The 25953-nt window shown below is 57.0% G+C and overlaps 1 protein-coding gene across 1 annotated transcript; it reads right to left on the reverse strand.

The window, feature by feature from the left end:
* Nucleotides 1-1095: 1095 nt before the first annotated feature.
* On the reverse strand, nt 1096-20393 carry EHD1 (EH domain containing 1). Its single transcript, XM_052661601.1, has 5 exons — nt 19890-20393; nt 16284-16381; nt 4909-5321; nt 2283-2447; nt 1096-1847 (listed from the first exon to the last, which is right to left on the reverse strand). Exons 1-5 carry the CDS (start codon nt 20291-20293, stop codon nt 1323-1325), a joined length of 1605 nt encoding a protein of 534 aa, XP_052517561.1. The 5' UTR covers nt 20294-20393; the 3' UTR covers nt 1096-1322.
* Between the last annotated feature and the right edge of the window lie 5560 nt (nt 20394-25953).

Raw genomic sequence — 25953 nt, forward strand, 5'->3', positions numbered from 1 at the left:
CGACGAGGCATCCACCTCCATCCTCCTGATACTGTGTGGGGTGGGGGCCAAGGCCCGCTAAAAGTAACGAGGCCAGTTCCTGGGGACGCGGACCCAGTGGGGGCCTAGAGAGGAGCACTGGGAGGGTGGGCCGGGTCAGAGGTCGGAGTGAAGGAGTCCCTGAGACCCCCGAGGGTGTGCCGGTGGGAAGCTGGCTGCCCTCGCCTCAGGGGCCCTGCGATCACAGCCCTGGAGGCCATCCGCTGGCCCGCAGGAATGTCCACTGGCCGCGGTGGGCTCGGGTTTCTGGCTACTCAGCCTAGGGGGCGCCATTCTCAGGGCGTCCAAGTGGAGCCCCCCTCAGGAGGAAGGCAGGTGGGAGAGGGTAGGGGCTGGACTGTCCCTGGTCTGTCTGGACGCCAGATAGGACCCAGGCTGGAGCACCGAGCCCCACTAGGTTCCTGAGGACCCGCCGCCCACCAAAGTGGGGCAGGGAGGTGTGCCAGAATGTTCCAGGGAAGTGAGAGGGTGAAGCAGGGAACGCCGCCCCTGGGGTCTCCAGTGGGGTGTGCTCCACACACACCCCACCTCCCATGGCTCCTGAGTGGGGTGTGGGGAAGGAGACAAAACTCACAGCTTCTGAACAAGTGGCTGGGAAGTTACTGGAAAATTCAGTCAAATATGAAAGGGGTTACTTTATAAAAGAAAAGCTAGCTTACGTATTTCTCTGGAAGACATTCTCCACCCCATTCCCCCTGAGCCCCTGGACTCCCCACAAAAAGGGCAGCCGAGCCTGGCTTCTGTGATGCCATGTCAGGGGGATGCGGGAGCAAGGGCAGGGCCTGCGGCCAGGGCACCTTGGGAAGGGAAGGAGGGAGGCACAGAACCACCTGAATCCGTGAGCGGCGGCGGAGGCCGGGCTGGGCGGGGAGGGGGCCACTGGCCTGAGGAGCGACTCAGCCTGAAAGAATGGCGACCCAGCATCCCTGTCTGCAGAGGCCGCAGCTGCAGGAGGGGCAAGCGAGGCCGACTCCCCGCCTCGGGAGGTGAGGACGGGAGGACAGAGGCCCTGCGTGCACGGGGCTGCCAGACGGAGGAGGAGGCAAGAAAGAACGCTGCCTCTAATGTTATATATTAAAAATATCCATAGTTCTTATGCACAAAATTCCATCATTCACATGTGAGTGTCACCCCTGCCTCCCCAGGAGCAGCCTTAAGAGAAAGATGGTGCTTTTCCTTTGCGAGCTGAGGAAGCAGCGCTCAGCCTTTATGGTCTGGGAACTGCGGGCTCCCCCAGTCTCCGCCTTGCTGGGCACTGGGTGCTGGAGTCCGGCGGCAGGGTGTCACTCGTGCCTCCGCTTGGAGGGCGGGACCAGGTGTGGCGGCAGGTCGGCGGGCAGCTCGTGGCCCTCCAGCTTGACTTTGATGAGGTGGTTGGCCAGGGCGAACTCCTCGTCGTCCAGCAGCCCGTCCCGGTCCACGTCGGCCAGCTTCCAGATCTTCCCCAGCACCGTGTTGGGGAGCTTGGACTTTACCATCTCCTTCTTGGCGTTGGCGCCCGTGATCTTGCCGTTGACAGGCGACAGCGTGTAGAAGATCTCGTCGTAGGTGGGTTTGTCCTTGCCCACCACCCACTCGACATCGTCGATGCCCTCACCGGCCCCCTCGCCATAGCCGTGCCCGAAGGGCCCATTCATGGTGCCGTCGAAGGCACCGCCCTTCACGACCTGGGCGGGCATCAGGGACTCCTCCTGGCGCACCATCACCATTAGCCGGGCGATGTCGTTGGCTAGCATGTCGTCCACTGTGTCCAGCAGCTTGGGCTTCAGGGCTTGGAATTTGCTGAAGTCCTGGGTCTGCAGGAGCTCCTGTTGGGGCAGGGGAGGGCAGACAGGCCTGGGTCAGCCCTCCTGGGCTCTGGTGCTGCACGTGCAGCAAAGCGTTCCCAAGGAAAAAGAGCTGGCTCCACCTCACGGCCCCAGCCACTTCAGTCTTGGAGGTAAAAGCAGTCCCCTCCTAGCAGGACTGAGGCAAGAATTAACTGGGAGGAGGCTGGGGTGCCTGGCACGGCCCCGCCCTCTCCCTACCCCTCTGGGTGAGTCACCACATTCCCCTGCAAGGTGTCACGGCCCGGGTCCACCTCTCCCCGGGTCAGCTTCCGATTGGGTGGGGTGCTGCTTCCACTTTGGGAGGCCCCACCCCGTGGAGCCGGGGTTCCCTCCAGAATCACTGCCCCGGTGCCCCGAGCTGTCCGCATTCCGATCCCCACCAGCCTGCTCCCAGGGCAGAGGGGGCGGCTGTACCTGCATCTTGCGGAGGTTGGGGAAGTCGCCAGGGGAGATCTGATGCTCCCGCTCAATCTTCTGGTAGATCTCGCCCAGGTTGTTCACCAGCTCTTTCTTCTTGCTCTCCTTCCCGAAGACATTGGGCATCTCCTTCTTGAGGGAGCTGATGATGTACGCGTGGACCTGTGAAGACAGGGAAGGGGCGGAGTGAAGTGCTTCCTGGACACCTTCTCAGGGCGTGGCCTGATCAAGTTATGCCCGGCATGATCATCAGGATTGCCTTGGGGATGACTAAGGATCAGAAAACTCCCACAAGGATATTCCCAGATGTTTCAGTCTTTATTCTAAACTCAGTACCTTAGTTAGGTATATCTAACACATCCTGCCAATTAGGGTGGTACACCCTTCCCTTCTCCACAGCGGGCAGGAATGCTGGCAGCCTGTGGAGAGCACAGCCCTCCAATCCCATGGCCTTGCCAAGCAGTGTCCAGCTAGGAGGGCTGCAACGAGCCAGCCTCACGCCCTCTTCTCCCAGACCTGCCAACTCCACCCCGAAAAACCCCTCCACCAGCCTGACCCTGTCTTCCCTGCAGGGTTGAAACCTGGCTGAGAACTGCCTGAGGGCAGCAGGTTGGTCACAGTCACAGCTTTGCTCGTTACAGGCTGGCAGAGACTGAGCGACTCAGTCCAGGAAAAGGAAACGGTCTCACAACAGCAGGTGCAGGACGAGACTGGAGAGGCTGGGGCTTTCCAGGCAGGGTGACTCAACGTGCCCGAGGGCCACGCCATTACACACCATCTCTGCAGATGAATGGGCAGGGGCCCAAAGCCTGCCCCTTGTTCTGTCCTGAGGCTGAGCAAGAACCCTGCCAGGAGTGGGGCTGGATGGCAGGCTGGGGCGGGGGGGTGGGGGGGGTGGCGTGGTCCTTTCCTGCAATCAAGTAGAAGTTGGACCAGAAACAGGAGGCCAGCAACCCCCTCCATTCACTGCTCTCTTCTTCAGCTCAGGACACCACTTGGCCCTTGAGGCCAGGAGCCACTTATGTGGATGTTCTAATGGGTTCCTTTCTCAGAACCAGCTCACCATCAGGAAGGTTCCAGAAGTGAGACAGCTAGAGAACTGAGCAGCCCCGAGTCCTGCAGGGCGGGGTTCTCCTAGCCCAGCCCCGAGTCCTGCAGGGCGGGGTTCTCCTAGCCCAGCCCCGAGTCCTGCAGGGCGGGGTTCCCCCTCTTTACTGAGCATACAGTAGGTCACAGGAGACCGTGTCCAAATGCAGATTCCGGTTCAGGAGGGCAGAGGTGGGGCCTAGAAACCTATGCTTCTAGCAAGCTCCAGTCTACTGGTCCTGGGGCACTCTGGGTAACCAGGGTGGAGACACACCAAGGGGTGAACGATGATGGGTCACTGCCCATTATTTGGGACAGGGAGTACTCAGAGCTACCTGAATTCAGGCCTCAAGACAGTGGGTGCCCTGAGTCACTGTGTTTGGCCCACAACAGAGCCCCAAAGCCTCTGGGCTACACACAGGCAATCGGCTCCACGGGGGCAGGAGCACTGCCTAGGGGTCTGCCCAGCTCTCCCAGGACAGGGCCTGCTCCTGGAGATGCTCACGACGTGCATTTTTAAAAATCATATGTCCTAAGGGGACATGCCATTGATCCCGTGGTAAAGAGTCCGTCTGCCAAAGCAGGAGACTCAAGAGACATGGTTCCATCCCTGGGGTGGGAAGATCCCCTGGAGAAGGAAACGGCAACCTACTCTAGTCTTCTTGCCTAGGAAATTCCACAGACAGAGAAGCATAGGGGGCAACAGTCCATGGGGTCGCTAAGAGCTGGACACGACTGAGTGTGTGAGCACAGACACACAGGGAACATGCTTTGCTCCTCGAGGTCTGAAGGGTCCACTGGCAGCATTAACCCTCCCTTCCCAGACCCCGGAGGCTTGTGCAGTGCTCAGCGAGGCACTGAGGCTCCAAACTCGAGCAATTCAGATGCTGTGCGCAGATGCCAGCAGGCCCTGAGCTTCCGTGGAGGGCAGGGATGGTTTGCAAGGCCTCTGGGGCGGAGGCCACCCAGTGGCCTCCCTGGGCCTGCAGGCCTACACCCCAATTCTCCATGAACTACCTCCTGTTCCAGCTGAAGCATCACTTCCCGCCCAGGTCCCCCCGGAGTCTGGTCCATCCTCCTCAGGACAGCTCCCCAGCCACCTGCTTCCGTAGCAACCAAGACGATACAAATAAACTGTGCTCTCTTTTGGTCCTCTGCTCTCCTCTGTGTGGTGGACAAATGCTGGAGGCTGGGAACCGGGCAGTTCCCACTGCCTCCCCGGCACCTGGCACGTGCTGCAGGCACTCAGTGCTTGGCAGGCCTGGGGGGGTCAGCCAATGAGGCCTCGAGCGGCTCCCCAGGCCACCCCTCAGTAGAGTGGCATCTTCTTGTTTTGATGTTTATGTGTTAAAAAGAATCTCAGTGAGGAAGAGATTGCACCCATGGGTGCACAAGAGGACAGATTCAGACGAGACATGGCACAGTGCGGCCAGTGAGTGCAGGGCTGGGTCTGGGGCATTCAGTCCCAGGGGCCCAAGCAGCCGCCCCAGAGCGCCCTGGCCTGTGGCCTCCCCCCCGGCCAACCCCCCGGGTCTACCTTGGCCAGCCGCGCCCGCTTGATTAGGTCGTTGAGCTTCCTGAGGGCGGCGTTTCGGGGCAGAGATTGGATGTCTTTGAAGAGGTCCTGCTCCTCGGCCTCGAAGAGCTTGCGGTTGTCGGGGATGAGGAGCGGGTGGGACCAGAAGGAGCCGATGTACACCCGGACCACCTCGGGGGTGTTGATGATCTTCCCCAGGGACCACATGAGGGCCCCGTAGACCCGCATCAGCTGCTGCGTCTCAATCTGGTCGGCCTTGTTCAGCACCACGCGGATCTTGTCCTCGTGGTTCTTGAGGGCCTTGATGACCTCCGAGAACTCGTCAGAGATGTCCAGCTTGTGGGCGTCGAAGAGCAAGATGATACGGTCCACCCGCTCGGCGAACCACTCGAGGACAGCCGCGAAGTCATACCCTGCCGGAAAAGAAAGGGTGGGTCAGGGACCCTGGGGGTCTGATGGCTCCCATCTCTGACTTGGCCTGGCACTTCTCACCCTAAGTTTCCAGAAGGGACTCCTGTGGACAGCACAGCACCCTGAGGGCAGTGGGTCAGTCAGGCACCCCCTACTTCTGTACCCACCACCGTAAGCCCTCCCCCATGTAGCTTCTGGCACTAAGAGGTGCTTTACAAACAAATAATGGAAAGTGAAAGTCACTCAGTCATGTCCCCATGGGCTATACAGTCCATGGAATTCTCCAGGCCAGAACACTGGAGTGGGCAGCTTTTCCCTTCTCCAGGGGATCTTCCCAACCCAAGGATCAAACCCAGGTCTCTCGCACTGCAGGCGGATTCTTTACCGGCTGAGTCACAAGGGAAGCCCATAATAATGGAATAGGAAAAAAAAAATGGAATAGAAAAAAATAAAGCCCAAACAATGGGAAGAAACTCATGAAGTCCAAGTCCTAAAGTGGGTACAACTATGGCAAAGCCAGGAGGGGACCGAGCAGCACGGGGCGGTGAGAACAGACCTGGGTGCTCCCAGCCGGGTGCGCCGCACGGCAGCCACAGTCAAGAGCAGGAAGACCCGCGGCTGCCGCTGGCCCAGGGCTCCGTGCTGGGCTCCGTGTGCTGCAGGAGTGTCATTCATTCTCGACAACAGGGGCTGGCAAGCTACAGCTCAGGGGCCGGATGTGGCCCTCCACCTGTTCATAAAGTTTTATTGGAACAGCCTGCTCGTCTGTACTGTCTCTGGCTGTTTCTGTGCTACGATAGCAGTTTGGCTGTGGCAGAGACCGCGAGGCCTGGAAAGCGAATAATTTTGAACACTCTGACCCTAAAAGAAAATATTTGCTGACCTTTGCTCTATAAACCTATGAAGTGCTGCAAACCACTTCCCCCTCTAAAATGAATCGGCTGGACTGAGCCCCAGTTCCCAACTCTATTCTGTGCTGTTTCCCACCAACAATTAAGGCTGTTGGTCTGCGGCTGCACTGCTGACAGAACCGTCTGGTTTCAGCTCAATTCCCGGTCCCCCAGCTTCAGACGGAATTTCCCAGCCTCTCTACTGCAGAAATGAACAAGCCACGAGAAGGTGCACCAGCCCTTTTTCCTCGTCTCCCTCCCCGAGGCCTGGAATGCAGGTGTGAGGACAGGAGCTGGAATACAGCGCTATAGTATTTCACACAAACTATCAGATGCCTAATCTAAGCCAATGGATCTGTGAGTCTCTCCAATATGGTTTAATTGTAACACATTTTGACAATTATGCCACCTCAAAATGCTTCTACCTGTACCGTTCCCAGAAGAAGTAAAAATTCTGCTTATCTTTTAGGCATATTAAGGAGTGGTAGGAAGACCATGGAAACAAGGGCTCCAGAGTCTTTGGGAAGCCTGGGTCCCAGCGTTTGAGCCGCCACTCTCTGCGTGACTCCGGGCAAGGCCCCTTGGTTCCTCGCCTGCTGGCCCGCCGGCCGGCCCTCCTAGGAACCACTATGTCCTTCCCAGAGTACAGCCATGCCCCTGAGAAGGTGCCGGAGAAAGCACCCCTGTACAGAAGGGCCTAAGACACTGCCCGGAAACAGGCCAAAAACCAGCCCCCTCTCCACTGCAGAGCTGCACCCACACTCCCCAACCCCGACCAGGCTGAGATTTAAACAGGCCTTCTCTAGACAGCAGGAAGCAGAAGAGGGGCAGGCAGAGGGGGAGAGCAAAGGAAAGGACCAAGTGTCAACAAAAGGCCCAGAGTGACTCAGGGTGCCACAGAGAGGGCATCCTCCCTGTTTTCTTGTAAGGCGTGGGCTGAGCCCTCCTGCCAAGCCTCCCAGGCTGAACGTGAGTCCAGTCTCGTGGGCCGCCTCCCCTCCAGCCAGAACACTCCCCAGGGGCGGGGGATGCTTTAAGATAAACCGGGCCGTGCGGGGCGTGCCAGCGGTGAAGCCGTGCCTGGTTAGACACACATTCCGGCTGCCCGGCCCCCAGTTCAAACAGGCTCCAGGGCTGTCTGCCCGCCCAAAGCAGCAGCCACGCAGGCCTATGCATCTGGACACGCAGAGACAACGCAGGCCCTTAGTAAGGAAGCCCTGGAGTCTGCTCCCGGCTCGGGCCACAGACTCTGTGGCCCGAAGTTCTTAACGTCTGAGTTATGCTTCTTTTCATCTGTAACAGTCAAGTTACAATTCCTTCTCCTAAGCTCAGACCACACGGGCTCCTAGCACAGGCCCCGGCACCGAATGCGGGTCGGGCAGGCTCAGGCCGGGGAGAGGGCCCCTGGAACGAGCTTCTGAGTCACTGGGGTGCATCACTGATCATGAACCAAGGGCGACAAACCATCAGCCTGGCTCGAAGGCCAGAGGCCGGCGCTGATCCTTGTGGGAAGACACCGAAACTTCAGGGAAATGCCAAATGCACAGCTTCCGGCAACTTTGCTCACAGCCTGGCCAGGGCAACCCGTTCCCGCCACAGGACAGGGTGGGGAACCAGGATGCTCCGATGGGAGGCTCCACCCGCCCGCCCCCTCCAGTTTTTGAACAGGGTGGGAGTGAGGTGGAGTCGAGGGCAGCAAAGCCCCTGTGAACGTGAACTTAAGCCTGGGCAGTGGAGACATCAGGCTTCCAGGGGCCATGCAGATGAAGGAACAGCCAGGCTACCAGACTCCCTGCACTCAAACGGTGTAGGAAGGCAGGGGGCAAGGGCCAGGTCGCTCCCCCGCCCGCCACCGCCAGGCTGCAGGCTCCAAAGTACAAGGTCCCCAGGGCCCTGGAGGAATGGGGAGCAGGCCGGCCCCAGCCTCGAGGCCACCGCCTTTTATGGCCGGCTCTGGGAACAGCAGGCCAGTGCTGAGAAGGCGATGACTCAGGACTGAAGGGCTGCTCCCTCTCGGAAAAAATGGAGGCCCCCCTTCTTGCCTCGGCACACTGTTCGTCCTCAGACCACCGCAAGTCCAAACGACCCAAGTCCCACAGCTGGGGAGGCGGCGATGCCAAAACCGAGCTGCTGGGAAAGGGGCTCCCTGTTGGGCTGGGCTCAAGGCCCAGTTAGCTTTGGCCTGGGACTCAGGACTGCATGCGGGGAGCTGAGGTCACCCCCGGACTCCACCCAGCTTGGCCTCACTCTTCCAGCCCCCCAGTGGTGGGGGGTCGGGGGAACTGATGGGGGGAGAGGAGGAGGAGGAGAAAGCAGGAGGAAGACGAGAGGAGGAGGAGCAACCGCCTCTGAATGAGGCACCAGGTCTACCAGCCCCACCCAGAGCGAGTGCGGCCCTGCCTGCAAACCCAGCTACTCGCCGACATCTCAAGTTGGAGCCAACAGAGCGAAGAAGCCCATTTTTTTGCAGGTGAATGAAATTTCCTGTTTATATGGAAAGTGCTCACACTTTTGGTGAGAGAAACCTGGTGGCTGGCCAAGCACGCTCACAGGTCACGCACAGGGTCTCAATGCTCAGACTCGAGAGACGTCATCGCAGGTGGAGGACCACGTCCTACCACATGGCTGCGGCCACAGCAGGAGCCCCCAACACCTCAGCCTGTTTGTCTCCAAGGGCACCGAGGGCTGGACCGACCCACATCGGGGATGCTGAGAGCAGCGACTGAGTCTGCGCTCTGTCCCAAGGGGCTCAGCGGGAGGTGACAAGTCCTGGGACCAGGGACACGTCCAGAGTGGAGCCCTCCATCCCCAACACTGCCCCAAGCACTGAGCCTCCAGGCTCTGGGACATCCTAGAGGTCAGCCTTGGCGGCAGGATCGGGCCTAACACACAGCAACCCAAGCAGAAGCAGGAAGACACGTGCGCCCAGTGAGGAGAACATCACGCTCCACACACCAGTGTGGACACCGTGCTGCAGGCTCGTGCATCTCAGGAGGGACGGTCATGGGGGAGCCGACACCCACAAAGGACATAGACCACACAGTCGGGGGTTGAGCTGGAAAGAAAGGGCTGAGCCTGCAGTGTGAGTAAAAGCCAGCGCTGATAAGAGACAAGCTTGGCTCAGGAAGTTCCGGGACCTTGAAGACATTATGAAATGATGAAACAAGCCGGTCACGGGGGACGATTCCACTGGTATGAAGTGCCTCGAGTCAAACTCACAGACAGACAGTGGAATGGTGGGGGCCAGGGGCTGGAGATGGGGAGGGGAGCTGTACTTTAATGAGGAGAGAGTTTCCCCTTGGGAAGAGAAAGAAAGTTATGGAGGAGATAGATGGTGGTGGTGTTTGTACAACAGTGGGAACGTACTTAAAGCTACTGACCTGTGCATTTAAAATATGGTTGAAATGGTAAAGCGTGTGCTATGCATATTTCAGACTTCCTGTAGCTCAGACAGTAAAGAATGTGCCTGCAGCGCAGGAGATCAGGGTCTGATCCCTGGGTCTGGAAGATCCCCTGGAGAAGGGAATGGCAACCCACTCCAGTATTCTTGCCTGGAGAATTCCATGGACAGACCGTCGGGTCGCAAAGAGTCAGACACGACTGAGTGACTGCCACTTGCATGCACACCTTACATGGGTCATATAGACAGGAGGCCCCAGCCTGCCGCTCTGGCCTTGGCCCAGTCCCCAGCGAGCCTCCTGCAGGCCCCAGCTGCCCAGGGGTTCTGCCCCTGTGGCGCTGGCTCCCTCCTGACGGGGTCTGCCTTCCAGTCAAGAGTCTTGCTCCCCACCCTCTGGCACAGAGGTGAAGAGGGAAGAGTTGGGATTCAGCCTCGTCCCAGCCCAGCACCCTCCAAACACAGGTAGTTCCAGTAGCTGGGGGGAAAGCTGCTTCAGATATTCCAGAAGTTTCTAGAACGCAAACAATAGAGGGTTTGTCTCCAGTCAACTTTTGTTTCCTGCCATTCAAGCTGCGTGGGCCTCAGCGTTTCTTACCACAGCTCCCATCACACATGCCTAACCCGCGCTGGGGTCAGGAGGCAGGGGTGCAGGAGGACACGAGAGATTAAAGAGCAAAGAGAACATACCGTGAGGACTTGTTCAGCGTTCCCTGGGGCTACAGATCCTGAGGGAAGGGCACAGAGGTTGGGAGAATAGGGCCTCCCCAGGCTAGGCCTTTACCCAAAGAGACTGAGAAACCGGGACTCCCTGGTCCAGGGGTTAAGACTCGGCACTCCCACCGCAGGGCAGCGGCTTGATCCCTGGTCAGGGTACTAAGACCCCACATGCCTTGAGAACTGAGAAATTAAAATTAGCACTCTGCACCAATGTTTACAGCAGCTTTATTCAAAACTGCTCCAAACCAGAAACCCAGATGCCCTTCAACAGGAGGATGGAGGACAAGCTCGGTACATCCACACCCCAGGATGCAACAGCTACAGAAAGCAACGAACTGCAGGCTCTCAGAGACGGATGAGCCTCAGAAGCACACGCAGAGTGCAAGAATACAGACGCTAAAGGCTTCGTTCTGTACGACTCCGTCTATGACTTTCTGGAAAGGCACAACCTTGGGGCAAAGATCAGTGGTTGCCGGACGAGGGATGTAGATGAGGGTCTACAGAGGCGTGCGGGGAACTTTCTGGGGGCGATGGAAACTCTGTGTTTCGGTCATGGCGGCAGTGGCTATACAACTGCTGCCTTGGCTGAATTTTTATCATATGTAACAGACCTCAATAAATCTGGCCTAGAAATAAGCAACAAAGAACAGGGGCAGGGGCAGGGGGGTGGGTGGGAAAGGGTGGATGGACTCTGGAGTCAGGCCTGGACCTTCTACTCTCTGAGCTTCCGTTTCTTCTACTCTCTGAGCTTCCGTTTCTTCATCTGCAGCATGAAGGTGGCAAGTTTCACTGCGACTGTGAGTGAGTGCCTGACCCGCCCTAAGCGCTCCGTAAATGTTTGCAATCTCTTACTCACAGGATTTGTATTTTGGGCCCAAGAAGCTCAAATTCCGATGGCTGTGTGGGCAACGACTAATAATGTGTGAAGAATGCCTCGTACCCCAAATATAAACTGAGTATTTGCAGGCAGCTGTCTGGGAACAGGTGGGGCTCCAGAATGGGCTGGTCCCACTCCCCCGTGGGCACAGAGAGGCCAAAAGCTGGACAGGGGCGGGGGGCGGGGGGTGGGGGTGGTGGGGGAGTGAGAGGAAGGCCCTGAGGAGGTAGCTGTGCTGAAGCCAGGCCCCCAGAGGAGGTCCTGGAGTCTGAAGGGAAATCCCTGCTGAGTCAGTGCTTCCCCTCCTCCAGCCTCCTCGGGATGTTCTTCAGAGAAAGGCCTTTCTCATCAGTCTGGGAATCCCTGGGTTTTTCAGTGTATTTTTATTCAGCTGACATTTGTGGAACACTGAACTGGGCAGTGGGCGCTAGGGCAGAAGCTTAACACGTGCAGATTCCTGTGACCATTGATGAGAACCGGGAGGCTGGTGCTGCATTCCCTGTTCTATCGACGTGGCTCCTGGGGGCGCAGCAACCCGGCCCCCACCCCCACCCCCCGCCCCCAGGGCCCCAGCAGGGATGCAGTACTCGGCCTCTCATGAGGCTTCGAGGCTCACGGAGCCGTTCTACAGGCTACAGAAAACCTGGTGAGCTTTCGGGGCCAGGGCCTCTCAGGAGAGGGCAGCAGGAAATGCCACCTGTGGTCAGGGGGCTCCAGGGATGGCTCCTGAGCTTAGCTAGAGCCTGGGATCCAGGGACAGTTAGCAGGGAGCAAGTGAGAACCCAGCCTTAGCCAGGGCTCTCAGGTCCTGTCCATGGACAGCTGGGGGCGGGGGCGGATTTCTACTGGAGGCAGAGAATAGGGAGCAGAAAAAAGAGCACACACAAAAAAAATCTCAGCACTGCTGTTCAAAGCCCTGAGGCTAAGGCCCATTTCTGGACTCGGAATCTGGTCTCAAGTGGGGAGAGAAACACAGTGGACCCTGCGCATTCCGGGAGCTGAGGCTGGCACAGCAGGGCCCAGGGCTCGTCAGAGCCATGCTCTCAGAACTCCTCAGCCCAGAGTGCCGGCCTCCCGCACACTGAAGCCTCTGCTGGGTTCGAATCCCAGTGCCAGCACGTGCTGGCGCGTGTCCTCTTAGGCTGCTTAATGGTGCTAAGCCTCCGCTTCCTCATCTGAAGAGCGGCGACTTCCTAACAGAGGCAGCTGCGGCAGCCGGCGAGCGGTGCTGCTTCCTAGGGCAGAGGTCAAGCAGAAAGCAGACACTGGCCGGCCGAACTCCATCCCTAATGCAACTCGAAACGACTGGTCCCTGCTGACTCGACTCCCACGGAGCGGGGCGGGGGCCACCAAGGCACCAAAGTTACAGCTCAGCTCCCAGCCTTGCCATGACAGTGGGGGGGCGCCCTGCCCCGGCCCCTGCTTCCACCCAGCGCCGCCCTCCGCTGCCCACGGAGGACCAGCATGGGAAGACCCACTCCTGCCCAGGCCCTGCCTGACTGTGCGGGCAGCCAGCAGCCTGGGAGCCCCGGGCACCAGCCCCGTGGGCCCCATGTGCCCTCTGGAATGCCTTGTATCAGTCACACGGGCAGCACCCAAGAATGAATGCTGGCCCCGCAGGTCACCTTTGTCCGCTGACACGAGAGCACTTTATCTTGAGGCACTCAGGAGATTAGCACAAGGGGGTGAGGGGGCAGCCCAAGACCCCCAGAGGCCCCTACTCTTCCCTGCAGGACTTCTCAGGCATCTCCTGCAGGGCCTGGGCTGGGTCCTGACCGCTTTGGGCCTGCTCGGGCCCCACCTCTTATCTCCCCACCCAGTATTTCCTGCACACACTAGGCACTGTTCAGAAAGGGGAAAAGTCAGGAGGGGCCAGGCCAACAGGGTGGGAACTGTAGGTAAATGCAATAAGTGACGCCAACTGTAGCCTCCAGAAGGCTGCTCGACTTCCAGGGAATGAGGTCAGCAGACCACAGAAACGCCTGCCGCCTGCCTGGGACCCATGTGTGCTGTGGACCCGATCTTTCTGAGAGGGAAACACCTGCTTTCCACCCTGTCAGCACCGGGAGCAAGGGGTGGCCACCGGGGAGCCTGGAACACACTGCCCTTCCCTGACTCCCTCTGCTGGGGGACATGGACCTTTGCGGTGACAGAGGAATGGGGTCTCCCAGGGGAAGCCAACCGCTTTCGTGTCCACCTGGAGGACACCCACCCCGGAGGCCACACCCAGCACATCTAAGAGGTCCAGTCCAATGGCCTTTCTCCACTGATAAAACGCTGACCCCAAATGTAGCCCGCAGTAAATCCCAACTTGGTAACTTTTAGTGTGCGCTAAGTCACTTCAGTTGTGTCCAACTTCGTGCGACCCCATGGAATATAGCCCCGCAGCCTCCTCTGTCCACCGGAGTATGCAAGCAAGAATACTGGAGTCGGCTGCCACACGCTCCTCCAGGGGCTCATCCTGACCCAAGGATCAAACCCATGTCTCTTAAGTCTCTTGCATTGGCACGTGGGTTCTTTACCACTAGTGTTACATGGGAAGCCCAAAACTTTTAGTAGAATACTTTAAGACCACTAGAGTTACGGAGGGAAAGAAACAGTGGATAAAATCAGCTGGATCCCTCACAGGAGAACAGCCCGCCTTCACTCAAAGTGATGCACTTATCTGTAAGCCAACCTCCTCCTTCCTGCCCATGATGGGGAAATACAGCAGTCTCCTGCCAGCGTCTTCCTCCAAGTATCTGAAACATGCATGGGCACCAGGTGGGCCAGGGCGGCCTGGTCCCCGGGAACACGCAGGCCGCCAGACTGCAGAGCACGCTGAGGACCCATTCGGTGCCTGTCGTGCAGCCAGCAAGTCCAGACACCACTGCCCACCTTTCTACGGACGGGGTGAGGAAGCGGAGGGAAGGGGAGCAGGGAGGGAAACAGCCCTGCAGGCAGCGCCAGGGCACCTGTGCAGCACGACAGACACCCATGGGACTTCCTCGGTGGTCCGGTGGCTAAGACTCTGCGCTCCTAATGCAGGGGGCCTGGCTCTGATCCCTGGTCAGGGAACTAGAGCTCACATGCCGCAAGGAGACTGCATGCCCCAGCGAAGACTGAAGAGCCTGCCACTGCGACTGGGGATCCGGCACAGCCAAGTAAATAGATACGGGAAAGAACGAGAGAGAGGCAGACGTGCCCAGCTCCTCAGTCAGCTGAGCTCTAAGGCCCCTGCCTGAAGCTTCAAAAACTGCCCAGCAGGGGAACTTCACAGCACTGGTGGGAAACTGTTGCTTCCGAGTTCCCTTTTAGGAGACAACAGGGGCCACAAGAACCCTAAATGCTTTTCTTTAAATACCTGAAGAGGTGGCGCTTGGGGAGGATGTGTGCGTGCGTGCCAAGTCACTTTAGTCATGTCCAACTTTGAGCCACCCTATGGACTGTAGCCCACCAGCCTCCTCTGTCCATGGGATTCTCCAGGCCAGAATACTGAAGTGGGTTGTCACGCCCTCCTCCAGGGGATCTTCTTGACCCAGGAATCAAACCTGTGTCTCCTGCTGCTATCTGTACTGCAGGCAGATTCTTTACTGTAGAGGCACTGGGGAAGCCCTTTTTACAAGCTATTATTACCCTTTATCCAAAAATGCATTCACATCAACTGACCAATCTGACCTGACAGCCCCCAGTCAGGAGACCCCCTCCCCGCCTACTCCCCCAGGCCATTAAAGACAGAACTCTACAGAGCCTCAAAGAAAGTTCCCCCAGGGAAGCTCAGTCCTGGAAGGAGATGGAGAAGAAATCCCCTTTTGTGGGTCTCTTTCTTTAAGAGTAACTTAATCAGATACTCAAGGCTTGTTTTGGCAAATGACAACAGCCTTGTTTATCGGGCATTTTCTTAAAACCAGGTTGGAACAATAACAGCAATAAGAAAGAAAAAATTGGCCCTTGCCACTTTCAAAGAGGCCCCCAAATCTGCTCTCTTGAACCCCTAGCTGTGTGACTATCATCAAGGGTGGAAAACCTAGAAGTTTAAATCAGACGGAGAGATAAGAGAGCAGTTTCAGCATGTTCTGATGCAATCCCATATCGACAGGGGCCCACAAGCCAGGAAAAAAAAGGAGCAGCAGGCTTTCTCAGCACTGAAAACAGGGCCCCCACCCCCTCACAGACACACTGCCTCCCAAATCTCAGGCTGCTGGCTTCTGCTGTGAAGCTCACTAATGCCAGGCGGCCCGCTGGGGAAGGGGGAGAGACAGGAGAGGTCTGCTAGTTAATGGTAAACAAATCTGGCCACTCGTCCTCACCCCCCTCTGAGGCTGATCCTGTTTCACTTTTGCATTTGCAGCTGCAGGCTCTGCTCCGAGGTGGCCCCCATGCTCCTCCCAGAAAGCACTCAGACCCCGAGGCTCCCCTCCCTTCTACAGAAAGAGGCAGCAGCAGAAATATAACCCAGTTCAGGCACATCCTGAACCAGATGTTTAGAGAAGCTTGGCGAAGTTGAAACAGGAGTTTACACAACTAAAATGGGCCTGGTGCACTAATATTCAGCACGCACACCTTACCACCACGCGCGGCACCCAGGGAGGCTGCTGATGAACAGTACTGAAGCAAATTTGAACATGTTTCCACAGCCCAGAATGTTTAACAGATCCCTGCCAGCTTGTCCTTTCGGCTCGCTCTTTTAAGTCAAACTGTTCTCTCACAGTCCTGCTGGACTCGCTAGGAATTTATCCACCTCTGGGAGGCAACGCTTCAAACTAAGGTGAATGCGCCCCAGGGGAACCAGAGGCTCCTTCAGAGCAGCAATGCTGACTGGAGTACCTGGACCTCACAGCCAGCCAGGATCCTGTCCTCCTTTCCAGAAGGCCCCAGAGGCTGGGAAGCTTGAAAACCACATACAGTTGGCTGTCATCTTACCCTGACAGTGCCTATAACCTCAGCAGAGGGAGCCGCCATGCAGATAGCAAGGCTGATGGGAAACGGGTTCTCACTCAGGCTGGGAGAGACCTGGGTAGCCTCTGGGCCGTGTCCCTGACGTCAGATGGAAGCTGTCTGGCGACACCGGGCGCCCCGAGCTGTGTCAGAGCTTGCTCACCTCTGCTGATGCGCTGCTTCTCTCCAGACAGGATCCCCGGCGTGTCGATGATGCTTATGCTGTCCAGGACCGGGTTGGGCAGCTGGGCGCACATGAACCTGCCCGAGAGTAAGAGCCCGGAAGAGTGCGGTCAAGATTTGGCTATCGCTGCTCTGGGTGAAACAGCAGTGATTTCTGAACTCCCTCATCTCTGCCTCTGGCTTCCCTTTCAGAAGCAAGGAACCCAAAGGAGGTTTCTCTGCTGTCTTAAGTTTCCAGGGGTGGGAACTCCCTGACAGTTGTGTTGAGGATGCTGCACTTCCACTGCAGGCACAGGTTCAATCCCTGGTAGGGGAACTAAGATCCTGCATACCGTGTGGCCAGAAAGAAGTTTCCAGGATGGCCAGCAGATTGCTCGTATTGTCTTAACTGGGAATCCAACCAGCAGACTCCAATTGACCCACATCAGCACTTCCCTCACTGAGCTCTTCCCCCCAGAGTTCGAGAGTTCAACTTCCAAGTTGCTGACGTGTTAGCGAAAACTGCACGCACAAGCTTCAGGCACCATTCAAATCCAGAAGGAAGGGAAAGAGTGACAACCGGGACCTTGGAATTGCGTATTAAGATTTTCAACCACCTGGCTAAATTTCCACACACCGAGAGAGATGGTCCTTTCCTATACCTGTTGGGGCCAGCCCTCCCTTCCACCCAGCTGCTTGGGTGAAAGGACTGCGGTGGGCAGCCAGCAACAGCCAGGGGACCACACAGGCTGGTGGATGGTGGGGCAGGGAAGCACGGACACCAAATTCTCTCAAAGTCAAAGCAGATCAGGGAAGAATGAAGCCACAGAGTCGCGGGCAAGGGCTCAGCTCTGTGTGCCCAAGTTCCCACCGAGCTCAAAACAGCCCAGAAGGACTGTCCCATCTGATACCAGAGATTCTTGACTGGACACAGAGAAGTCCTCTAAACACTTCTCTAGAAAAGGTACTTCTCTAGAAAAGGGCCCATTGTCTAGGAATCTGAGGAGATTAGCTTCTCTCTGTGGCCCCATCCCCCTAAGGGACCGCAGCCCACAGGCCAGGGGCGGCTGGCCGGGGGCAAGAGGTGCTGCCTGCAGGCACAACCGAGCAGAAGCAGCTGACCCTCAGGATGAAGAAAGCTTAGGCCTCATCCTCACCGTGCCAGCAACAGAGCACATATGCTGTAAATAAACACACAACCTGGCTCTCCTGCCAGGGGAGGAGTCAGCGGAGAGAAAACCAAAACGGGAGGATTTTCGGCTGGCTCTGAGAAGCAACACACGTACAACGGCCTTGTCAAGAGCCTAGCCAGTAAGTTGACATCTGTACGGATCAGGTGCTCTGCAAAGCCCGGGGAGTGAATGCCGAAAACACGAAACGGAGCGGGCAGTGTAGATGTGTCCCGTCCCATTTTCTCACCAACAAGGACGTGCTGATTTCATCTCGAGCTACAAGTACCAGTTACAAGTACCCGGGCTGTGCCCTGCCTCTGATTTGAGTCTTAGAGCAGCCACTCAGGGGGAAAAGGCCGGAAAGTCAAGTCCATGACTCAATGAGTCTCTTTAAGGGTGCGGGAGAGGCTGTGTCAGCCAGTGAAGAGCCCCCTTTGTGTGCCCCGGCTGGCCGGCGGCGCTGGTGTACTACACGGGCTGACACAGCCCGGGCCTCGGCTCCAGCGCAAACCCACATCCCCACCCTCGGCTGATAAGGCCCCTTCCGGTGATGAGGTCGTTCGTATTCTGGGACCCTCTGGCGATGAAGCGGTGGCAGAGGGAAATAAAAGCGTGGCTCTGAGATCCTGCAGCACCAGCAGAGATAGTCAGGGTACCTCTCTTCGACATGGCATTCCTGACCGCTGGTTTTTTTTTTTTTTTTCCCCAAGGAGAAGCAGCAGGAGGAGGTAACTGGCTGCACAAAGGCAGACAGTCGGCCCTGCAAGGGCGCTACATTAACGTGCTCTGTGGTGAACTCGTCAAAGGCTGGGCTCCCTGAGCAGCGGTTTCCTGCACGAGATCATGTCTAAGATCCCTTCCAGCTCTGAAACTTTAGGTCTCCAAATTCAGAAAACAGGTCATACATCCACTTCTCCTTACAAAAAAGGTCTGCTCTCGTGATCAGCAGTGGATACCTAAGGCCAGCAGAAGGAAATACACCTCCTTTCTTCTAGCCTCCCAAATTTCTCCAGATCTAAGAGTGCTCAGAATTCCCAGCCTGGCAGGGAAACTTCCCACAAGACTGTATGGCGCCCACCAGGTGACAGCCAGCTGCCCATCTATAGGCACAGGTCTCAGACCCCAGTATCTCTCCGAGGCGGGCTGCTGGCCAAGAGGACCCTGCCTCTTCAGGAGTCTCACTCCAACGGCTTTACTCTACTCTGGCCCTGACTCACCAACACCATAAGCCGTGAAACAGGAAGGCAGGTTTAAATGCCCCGAAGAGGCAAAAAAATGACAGAAGCCAGCCTGTCTTCTCGGTTAAAAGGTCAGCTCTGCACACGGAGGTTGGCCTGGCCACTGGCTGGGATCGAGGGCGAGCTGGTCTACCCTGTGGGGCTGGACAGTGTCTGGAAAGGAATGTGATCACACAGGGCGGGGACCTTCTGGAAGGCAAGAGTCAGGGATTCCTTCCGAGGCCCCTCCCCAGAAGGGACTTTGAAAGGCATGTAAAGTCACTCCTCTAATGGAGTTTGGCAGAGAAGACAATTTGTGAAGTCCTTTGGTATGTCCCCTGGGGGTGTGGGGGGCAGATTTTGGAATCCCCATTGAGCCAGGACCTTGAGTTCCTTTAGAAAAAAGTGAACCAGGCTGTAGCGCTCCTGAGAGAGGAGGCTGATGTATTTCATTCATAGGGTCCTGAAGGTTAGACCTTTACAGGGTTACCCTCATTTACCCATTGAACTGGGAAACAGAGGCCCAAGTAGGTTAGGGAACATCCTAGGGAGTTTACAGGGGATTCCAGGGCTCCAGGGGCCATGGCCTGGCAACACAGACCCTTAACCCAGAAACCTTTACAGCAGCACAGGCCCTTCAGAGCTGCCCCTGGAAGAAGTGCTGGTGCGCCCCTCTGTCTGCTGCCTCTGCAGGCCGCCCCAAACTCAGCAGGCCACAGCAGATCTCCCCCGTCCCTCCTCCACAAACCACCGGTCTCCAGGGAGGCACACCACACTAGCAAAGTGAATGGCTAAAAGTTTCACTGTATTTTTCCAGGACACTTAAGAAACAGACCCTTGAAGGGAGCGGGTGAGGGAGATTGGTCTCAATGAATTAGGTGCGCCTAGCCTTAGTGAAGGAGGTGGAAACCAAGACTACCTGAGGGATGTGAGGAGTCTGGGATCTGCCAGGGTCGAGGGTTGGGAGTTAAACCGATAACCTGGGAAATTCGGGGGAGGGGAGCGGAGGGAGACAGAGCTGCGGGAGCCGGCGACACCTACTCGCAGACCCCCTTGGTAAGGGTTTTCTTTGGAAAGTGGCAGGGGACCCAGTTCCGGGGAGTGGTCGCTGAGGGGTCTCGCGGGGGTTTCGGACAAAGAACAGCGTGGGCAGCGGTCACTGGACTGTCGGGACCCCGGCGGCCCCCTCCCCCACATCCCGGGTCGAGGGGGGGCTACCTGTTGAGGAAGGCGTTGCCGAAGGCGTTGAGCTTGCGGAAGGGCCGCCGCGGGTCGACAACGAGCGCGTTGCCGGGCACCACGCCCTCGGTGGGGCCGTGCATGACCGCGATGAAAGAGTCGGTGGTGGGCTCGGGCCCGATGCGCATCCCCGGGAAGTCCTGCTCAATCAGGTGCCGGATGAAGGTGGTCTTGCCCGTGCTGTACTGGCCCACGAGGAGCACCATGGGCTTGTTGTCGAAGTCGGCGTCCTCCAGCGCGGGCGAGTGGAACTCGTGGAAGCGGTAGTGCTCCTCCAGAGGCAGCAGCTTCTGCGCGTACAGCTGCCGCAGCCCCTCGGACACCGTTTGGAAGAGCTCCGGCTCCTTCTTGCGGCGGGCATCCTTGCTGACCCAGCTGAACATGCTGCTGGACACCGGGCTGGCTGCTGCAGGGCAAAGGGGCGGCTGAGAGCCGGGCGAGGACGCGGAGCCGAGGCTGGGCCGGGCCGGCCGGCTGAGGGGGCGGTGGGGCAGGGGGGCGGGGAGCGGCCCGCACTGCGCAGGCGCACGGCACGGCCGGCCGAGTGCCCTTCTGCACAGTGGAAGGCGCGCCTAGCCGTGCGCTCTTTATAAGGCCCGGCCGCGCGTTCGAACGCGCGCGCCGCCGCCACTCGGGGTCGCAGGGAACTGGGAGAGGGAAGGAGGAGCCCCGCCCGCGCGCTCCGCGCCACGTCCTCCCCTCCCCCGCCTCTCATTGGCCGATTGCAAGTCTCGCGAGCTCCGCTAGCTCCGCTGCGCGCCTCGCCCCCCGGGGCCCTGGCCCGGGTGCCGTGGCAACCGCACCTGTTTCGCCCCGCCCCTTGAGGGCGGCTCGCGGAAGTTCTGCGGTCGCGAAAGCGTCTGGCCGGAGTGCGGCGCGCGGAGGTCCCAGGGTCTGCACGTCTTCCTCCCCCGCGAGATTCACAGTTGGACACCCCAGTACCCTGAATACGCGCCCCACCGCAGCTCCCTCAATGGGCGGCCCTCCTCCTCCCACTCAGAATCCCCAGAAGCAGGAGAGAACCCCGGGTGCCATGCGCCTCCTGTCTGCACTGCCCTTCCTTGCCGCCTTCTCTCGCCCCTGCTTCCCTGACACTCCTTCTCATCCCCTCGTCTTTTATCTGCTCTGGGAGAGGGAGAGACAGGAATGAGGTAGTGGAAAAAGCTGAGAGAGTAGACCCTCCAAGGCGGGGTGGTGACTGGGGAAATAAAAATGGGAAGGGAGGAGGCTGGTGGAGAAAGTCTGAGCCTTCGCAAGAGACCTGAGCTCCCCACAGGCCAGGAATTGGGAGCTGGACGCTAGCAGTGGAGGACACATATGACATAGAACACGTGAGGAAGAAGAGACCGCCTCCCTCAAGAGGCTGCTTCTGAGGGTGGGGAAGTGGGATGAAGAGGAAGTTAGGCCCTCTGGCACTTCAAGTTTTGAGGAAGTTAATCAGAAATTCCCTATGTAGGGTGGAGGGGAAACGTGGGGCAACAGTGAAATCTTGTGGGAACCCAGGGGGAATTAAAAAACCCAAATACTTCCGCTTTCCTCTCTGGGTCACCACCACCAGTTACCATGCTGTACTCTGACCTGTGCTTCTTCCCCTTACCAGTTCCTGGCTCTTCCGTTAGGCTCATTCCCCCACCATCATCCCGGGCCACACATAGGTCCCCTTCGCTGTCCAGGCTGGTGAGAATCTTCAGTGGGTGATGTCAGAGCTCTGGGGACTGTGATTGTTATGTAACCGGTATCAGGACACCAATGTGGCAGGGGTGGTGGTGAGGAAGGCGCTCCTGGATAGACCTAAAATGCACCTGGGAGCGTGAAGGCCTCCCATCCAGCTTTCTGGCTGCTGGGAAATGTGGGAACCTGGAGGGCTGGGTGCCTGTTATCAGGCACCTATTATCAGGGAAGAGAGCAGGCTGGCAGGCTAGAAGGACAGATGCAGGAACTCAAATCTGAGAATCAGCAGAATATCAGGGGAGCTGAGTCAAGTGGGAACCAGAGGGGGCCAGATGGGAGTTTTGCTCACCCACCCCTTGTAGGATCAGGTCTCAGTGTCTTCTGAGGGAATAAACCACATTAAATTGATTGCCTTCCCTCCCCACCCCTCACCTCACCCCATTAGGGAGCGGCTGAGTAATTCCAGCCCTGTCTGCAATCTTAGCTTTCTGACTTAACTGCTTTTATTTGGGACTTCATTAGCATTCTTTTCATCAATCACAGTAAAACACAGAAACCATGAGACTCTGGCTTTCTCCTCAAAAGAGGATATTGAGACTCCTAGGCAGGGCTGTCACCCGTCCAGACTTCCGGGGCCAGCCTTAGAAGCCAAAAGGACTTGCTTCCTTCATAGTACTTTGAGGGGTCCGCCCCAGAGATGCGACGCCTGGGGTGTTCCAGGGAAGGGCCTGAGGCAGAGGATCCTGAAAGAGGTGGTTGTCTAATGGCCTGAATGAGGGTGCCCGAGCTTGTCCCAGTAGCTCTGACACTGACCTGTCGTGATTTTCACGTCTCCCTAGAGCCTTGTATGCTGGGAAAACCCAGTCCTAAAAAACGGAAAACAACAAAATGTTCCCAGGTTATTTATAAATGAAACCAGCCCCTGTTGGTTATGTATGGCCACTTGACTTTCTCCAAGGACTCAAAGGATTGGAAGAAGGGATCTCTCTCCCTTATGAGGCTCAAGTGTGTGGAAATTAGTTTGCCCAGTTTCACTGAGTTGCCACCTGGGTCCTGGGCGGCTTCTGTATCTAGTGATGCCCCAGACTCTGAAAATGTCCTAACTTTCTTTCCTTTTTTAATTTTTTTGTAGGCTAGTTTCTATTTGGTGGGAAGGTTTCATCAGACATGAATGAACCATTTCACTTTTGGTTTCTCCCCTTTTACTTTCTGTTTTTGCCTGGTTCCCTGACAAAAGGGTAAAGAAGAATTCAAATATTTTCCTTTTGCTCAGAAATGATGGCCATTCCCCCACTCCCAGTGTTTCTTCCTTCAAATTCGCATAGACCCCCTGCCAAACCCTGTCTTGGGTAATGCTAAATCTCCTCTGCTCCCAGCTAGCAGAAGGGGGTCAGCTGCTTACCCTCCAACCAGTCTGCTCAGCCCCATGATGGCCTGGTCTAGAACAGTGTCTATATGGTTCCTAAAAACAACTTTTAAAAAAAAGAAAAGAAAAACAATTTTTCTCCAAACATAGCAGAAGCATCAGGCTGGAAAAAACAATAACACACAGGTTTGTCCCCGGGATCAGAAGTGGTTTATTCTTTCCACTGAAAGTTTGCATATAAGCACAGTTTTCTTTCTCTCAGTCATGAGGAATAGATTTGGCCAACAAGTCACTTTTGCCAAAACAAAATAAAGAATTCTGAACTTCCCTGGTGGTCCAATAGTTATGACTTCAAGCTTCCAGTGCAGGGGGCACAGGTTCAATCCCTGGTTGGAGAAGTTCCACATGCTTTGGGGTGTGGCCAAAAAAAAAAAGAACCACGGAGTTCTGTTCTTTTGCGGGCTGGGGGGCTCCAGCACCAGCCAAAGGGCATCCTCTCCACCTCTACGGGCCCCCTCTTTGGAAGACTCAAGGACGTGGCACTAGGCACTACAGCTCCGGGAGGGTTGCTAGGCTCCAGAGGCCCTGCAGGTGTCCGGCAGTAGTCAGGACGTGGTCCAGCTTGGAGGGGACAGTGTCGCGGCTGCTCAGGATCTCTGCCTTCAGATCCCAGTGGGAAAAAGCCCAGAGGTTCGGGGATATTGAGTGACTTGCTTGAAGTCACCCGGGTTGAATGAGAAGCTGGACCTTTGGAATCTTAACACCGTGTTCTTTCCACACCCAAACCATTTGAAGTTGCAAGGTCAGACTGGTAGCAGAGCAAATCAAGAGGGTCTGAAGAGCCTTTGCCCGGGTACCAGCTGGGGTGAACTCTGCCCTGAAGCAGGAGTGCTCGCTCTGCGGCCAGGGGGGCCCTGCCAGGGTGCTGTGTATGTATAGCCACGTGCTGCTTTGCAGAGCTGAGCTGCAGAGGCCTCAAGCACTGTTGATTGAAACTACACTGCAGGCTAGAGGAAGCCACCCACTGCTGGGCTTCCAAACGTGTGTCCCAGTCTCAGCGGCCTCTGACCGCATCTTGCAGGAGCTGCCCATCTGATCTCAGGGGTGTGGTTTTTACCTAAACTCCCCGGAGAGCTCGGCTGCCATCCCACCCCTGCTCTCCAGACCTTTGCTGTGGACACGTCACGTCTGGGGACTTCCAGGGAAGTGGTTTATCATTTTCACCTGAGAGTTCTGCCTTCTACAGCGATACCATCAGGGGTCCCTGGGCAGCGTCTTTGTTGTCCAGTCGGTGAGACCTGTCCCGCTCTTTGCGATCCCATGGACTGCAGCGTGCCAGTACAGCATATTTCCCTGTACTTCACCATCTCCTACAGTTTGCTGAAACTCATGTACATGAGTTGATGATGCTACCCAACTATCTCATCCTCTGTCACCCCCTTCTCCTGCCCTCAATCTTTCCCAGCATCAGGATCTTTTCCAGTGAGTCAACTCTTCATGTCAGGTGGCAAAAGTATTGGAACTTCAGCTTCAGCATCAGTCCTTCCAATGAATATTCAGGACTGATTTCCTTTAGGATTGACCGGTTTGATATCCCTGCAGTCTAAGGGACTCTCAAGTAAGTGTCTTGGGATGCCCTTACTCTACATTGAAAATGGTGGTTGTAAGCCCGCTGTCCCCGTGGTCTCAGAAGACTGAGAGTGGCACGTGATGGGTGTGGATGTTGCTGCCTGGGTGGCCATGCTCCTAGCCCTCCGTGGGGGAGTGCCGCCACTTGCCTTTCTCATGTCTTCTCCAAGCGTGTTCTCCCGCTCCAGCTGCCTCTTCCCTCCCCACAGCCTCTCTCCTCTGTTTCCCCATGACTGGGGGCTGCCCTGAACCTCACCATGGGCCCCACAGGCTGGGGACTGGAGAGTAATTCTATCTCTAATTGTGTGCCCCACTCAGCCACCATGGCACAGAAACCTCTTTGTCTTTAACAAGCCTGCCCCCTGGTCCCTGGCCCAGCCCCTCACACCTACACCTCAGTGTCCCAGAGCACCTCCAGTCCTTTCTGCTACCCAACACCTCTCTCCTCCTTTCCCCAAATTGGTCTCCACCCAGGACCACTCAGAGCCGTGGTCCACGCAGCCGCCCCAGCTCACCTTCCCTGCCAACAGTCGGATTCTCACCTCCCTTTGACCTTGCTGGAACATTCGTCTGACGTAGCCTTCATCCTGAGCTTCAGGACAGGTCAGGGTCATCTGAAAAGGGACCGGAAGTGGGGGAGAAGGGAGGGCTCATATCTGCCCAGGCTCCATGATCGGTCCCAGAAGTATGTGCTGGGGCTTCTCAAGGGGCAGGAATGCAAAGGGACCCTTCCTGGAGTTGGGGTTGAGCCTTCAACTGGTACCTCCAGATGGTACCCCAACTGGCACCATCCAGTTGGGGTGGTGCCTCCGTCTCCTGCTCACCCAGCCTGGCCTCCTCCCCTTTGGTCCCAAGTCCTCCCCCTGCAAGAGTCCTTTCAGTTCAGTTCAGTTCAGTCGCTCAGTCATGTCCGACTCTTTGCGACCCTACAAATCGCAGCACGCCAGGCCTTCCTGTCCATCACCAACTCCCGGAGTTCACTCAGATTCACGTCCATCAAGTCTTACCCTTTGGTAATTTCGGTAGGCAGAATTCTGAGATGTTCCCAAGATCCCCCACCCTGGTGCACAGACCCTGTATAAAGCCTGTGAATATGATTAATATGATTCCTGCAGCTGGTCATGTTTGATGGTACAGTGGACTTCAGATAGGTTATTCCGGTGACCTGACCTCATCACACAAGCTCTTTAGTTTTTGGTTTGTTGTTTTGGTTGGTTGTTTTTGGCCCCCCACATAGCATGGGGGACCTTAGTTCCCTGATTAGGGGTTGAAGCTGTGCCCCCTGTAGTGGAAGCCCTGAGTCTTAATCACAGGAACACCAAGGAGGGCCACACGAACTCTTTAAAAGCAGAGCTCTGGCTGGTGGCAGAGGAAGTC

This window comes from Budorcas taxicolor, chromosome 25 (genome assembly GCF_023091745.1).
Source record: "Budorcas taxicolor isolate Tak-1 chromosome 25, Takin1.1, whole genome shotgun sequence".
Lineage (NCBI taxonomy): Eukaryota > Metazoa > Chordata > Mammalia > Artiodactyla > Bovidae > Budorcas > Budorcas taxicolor.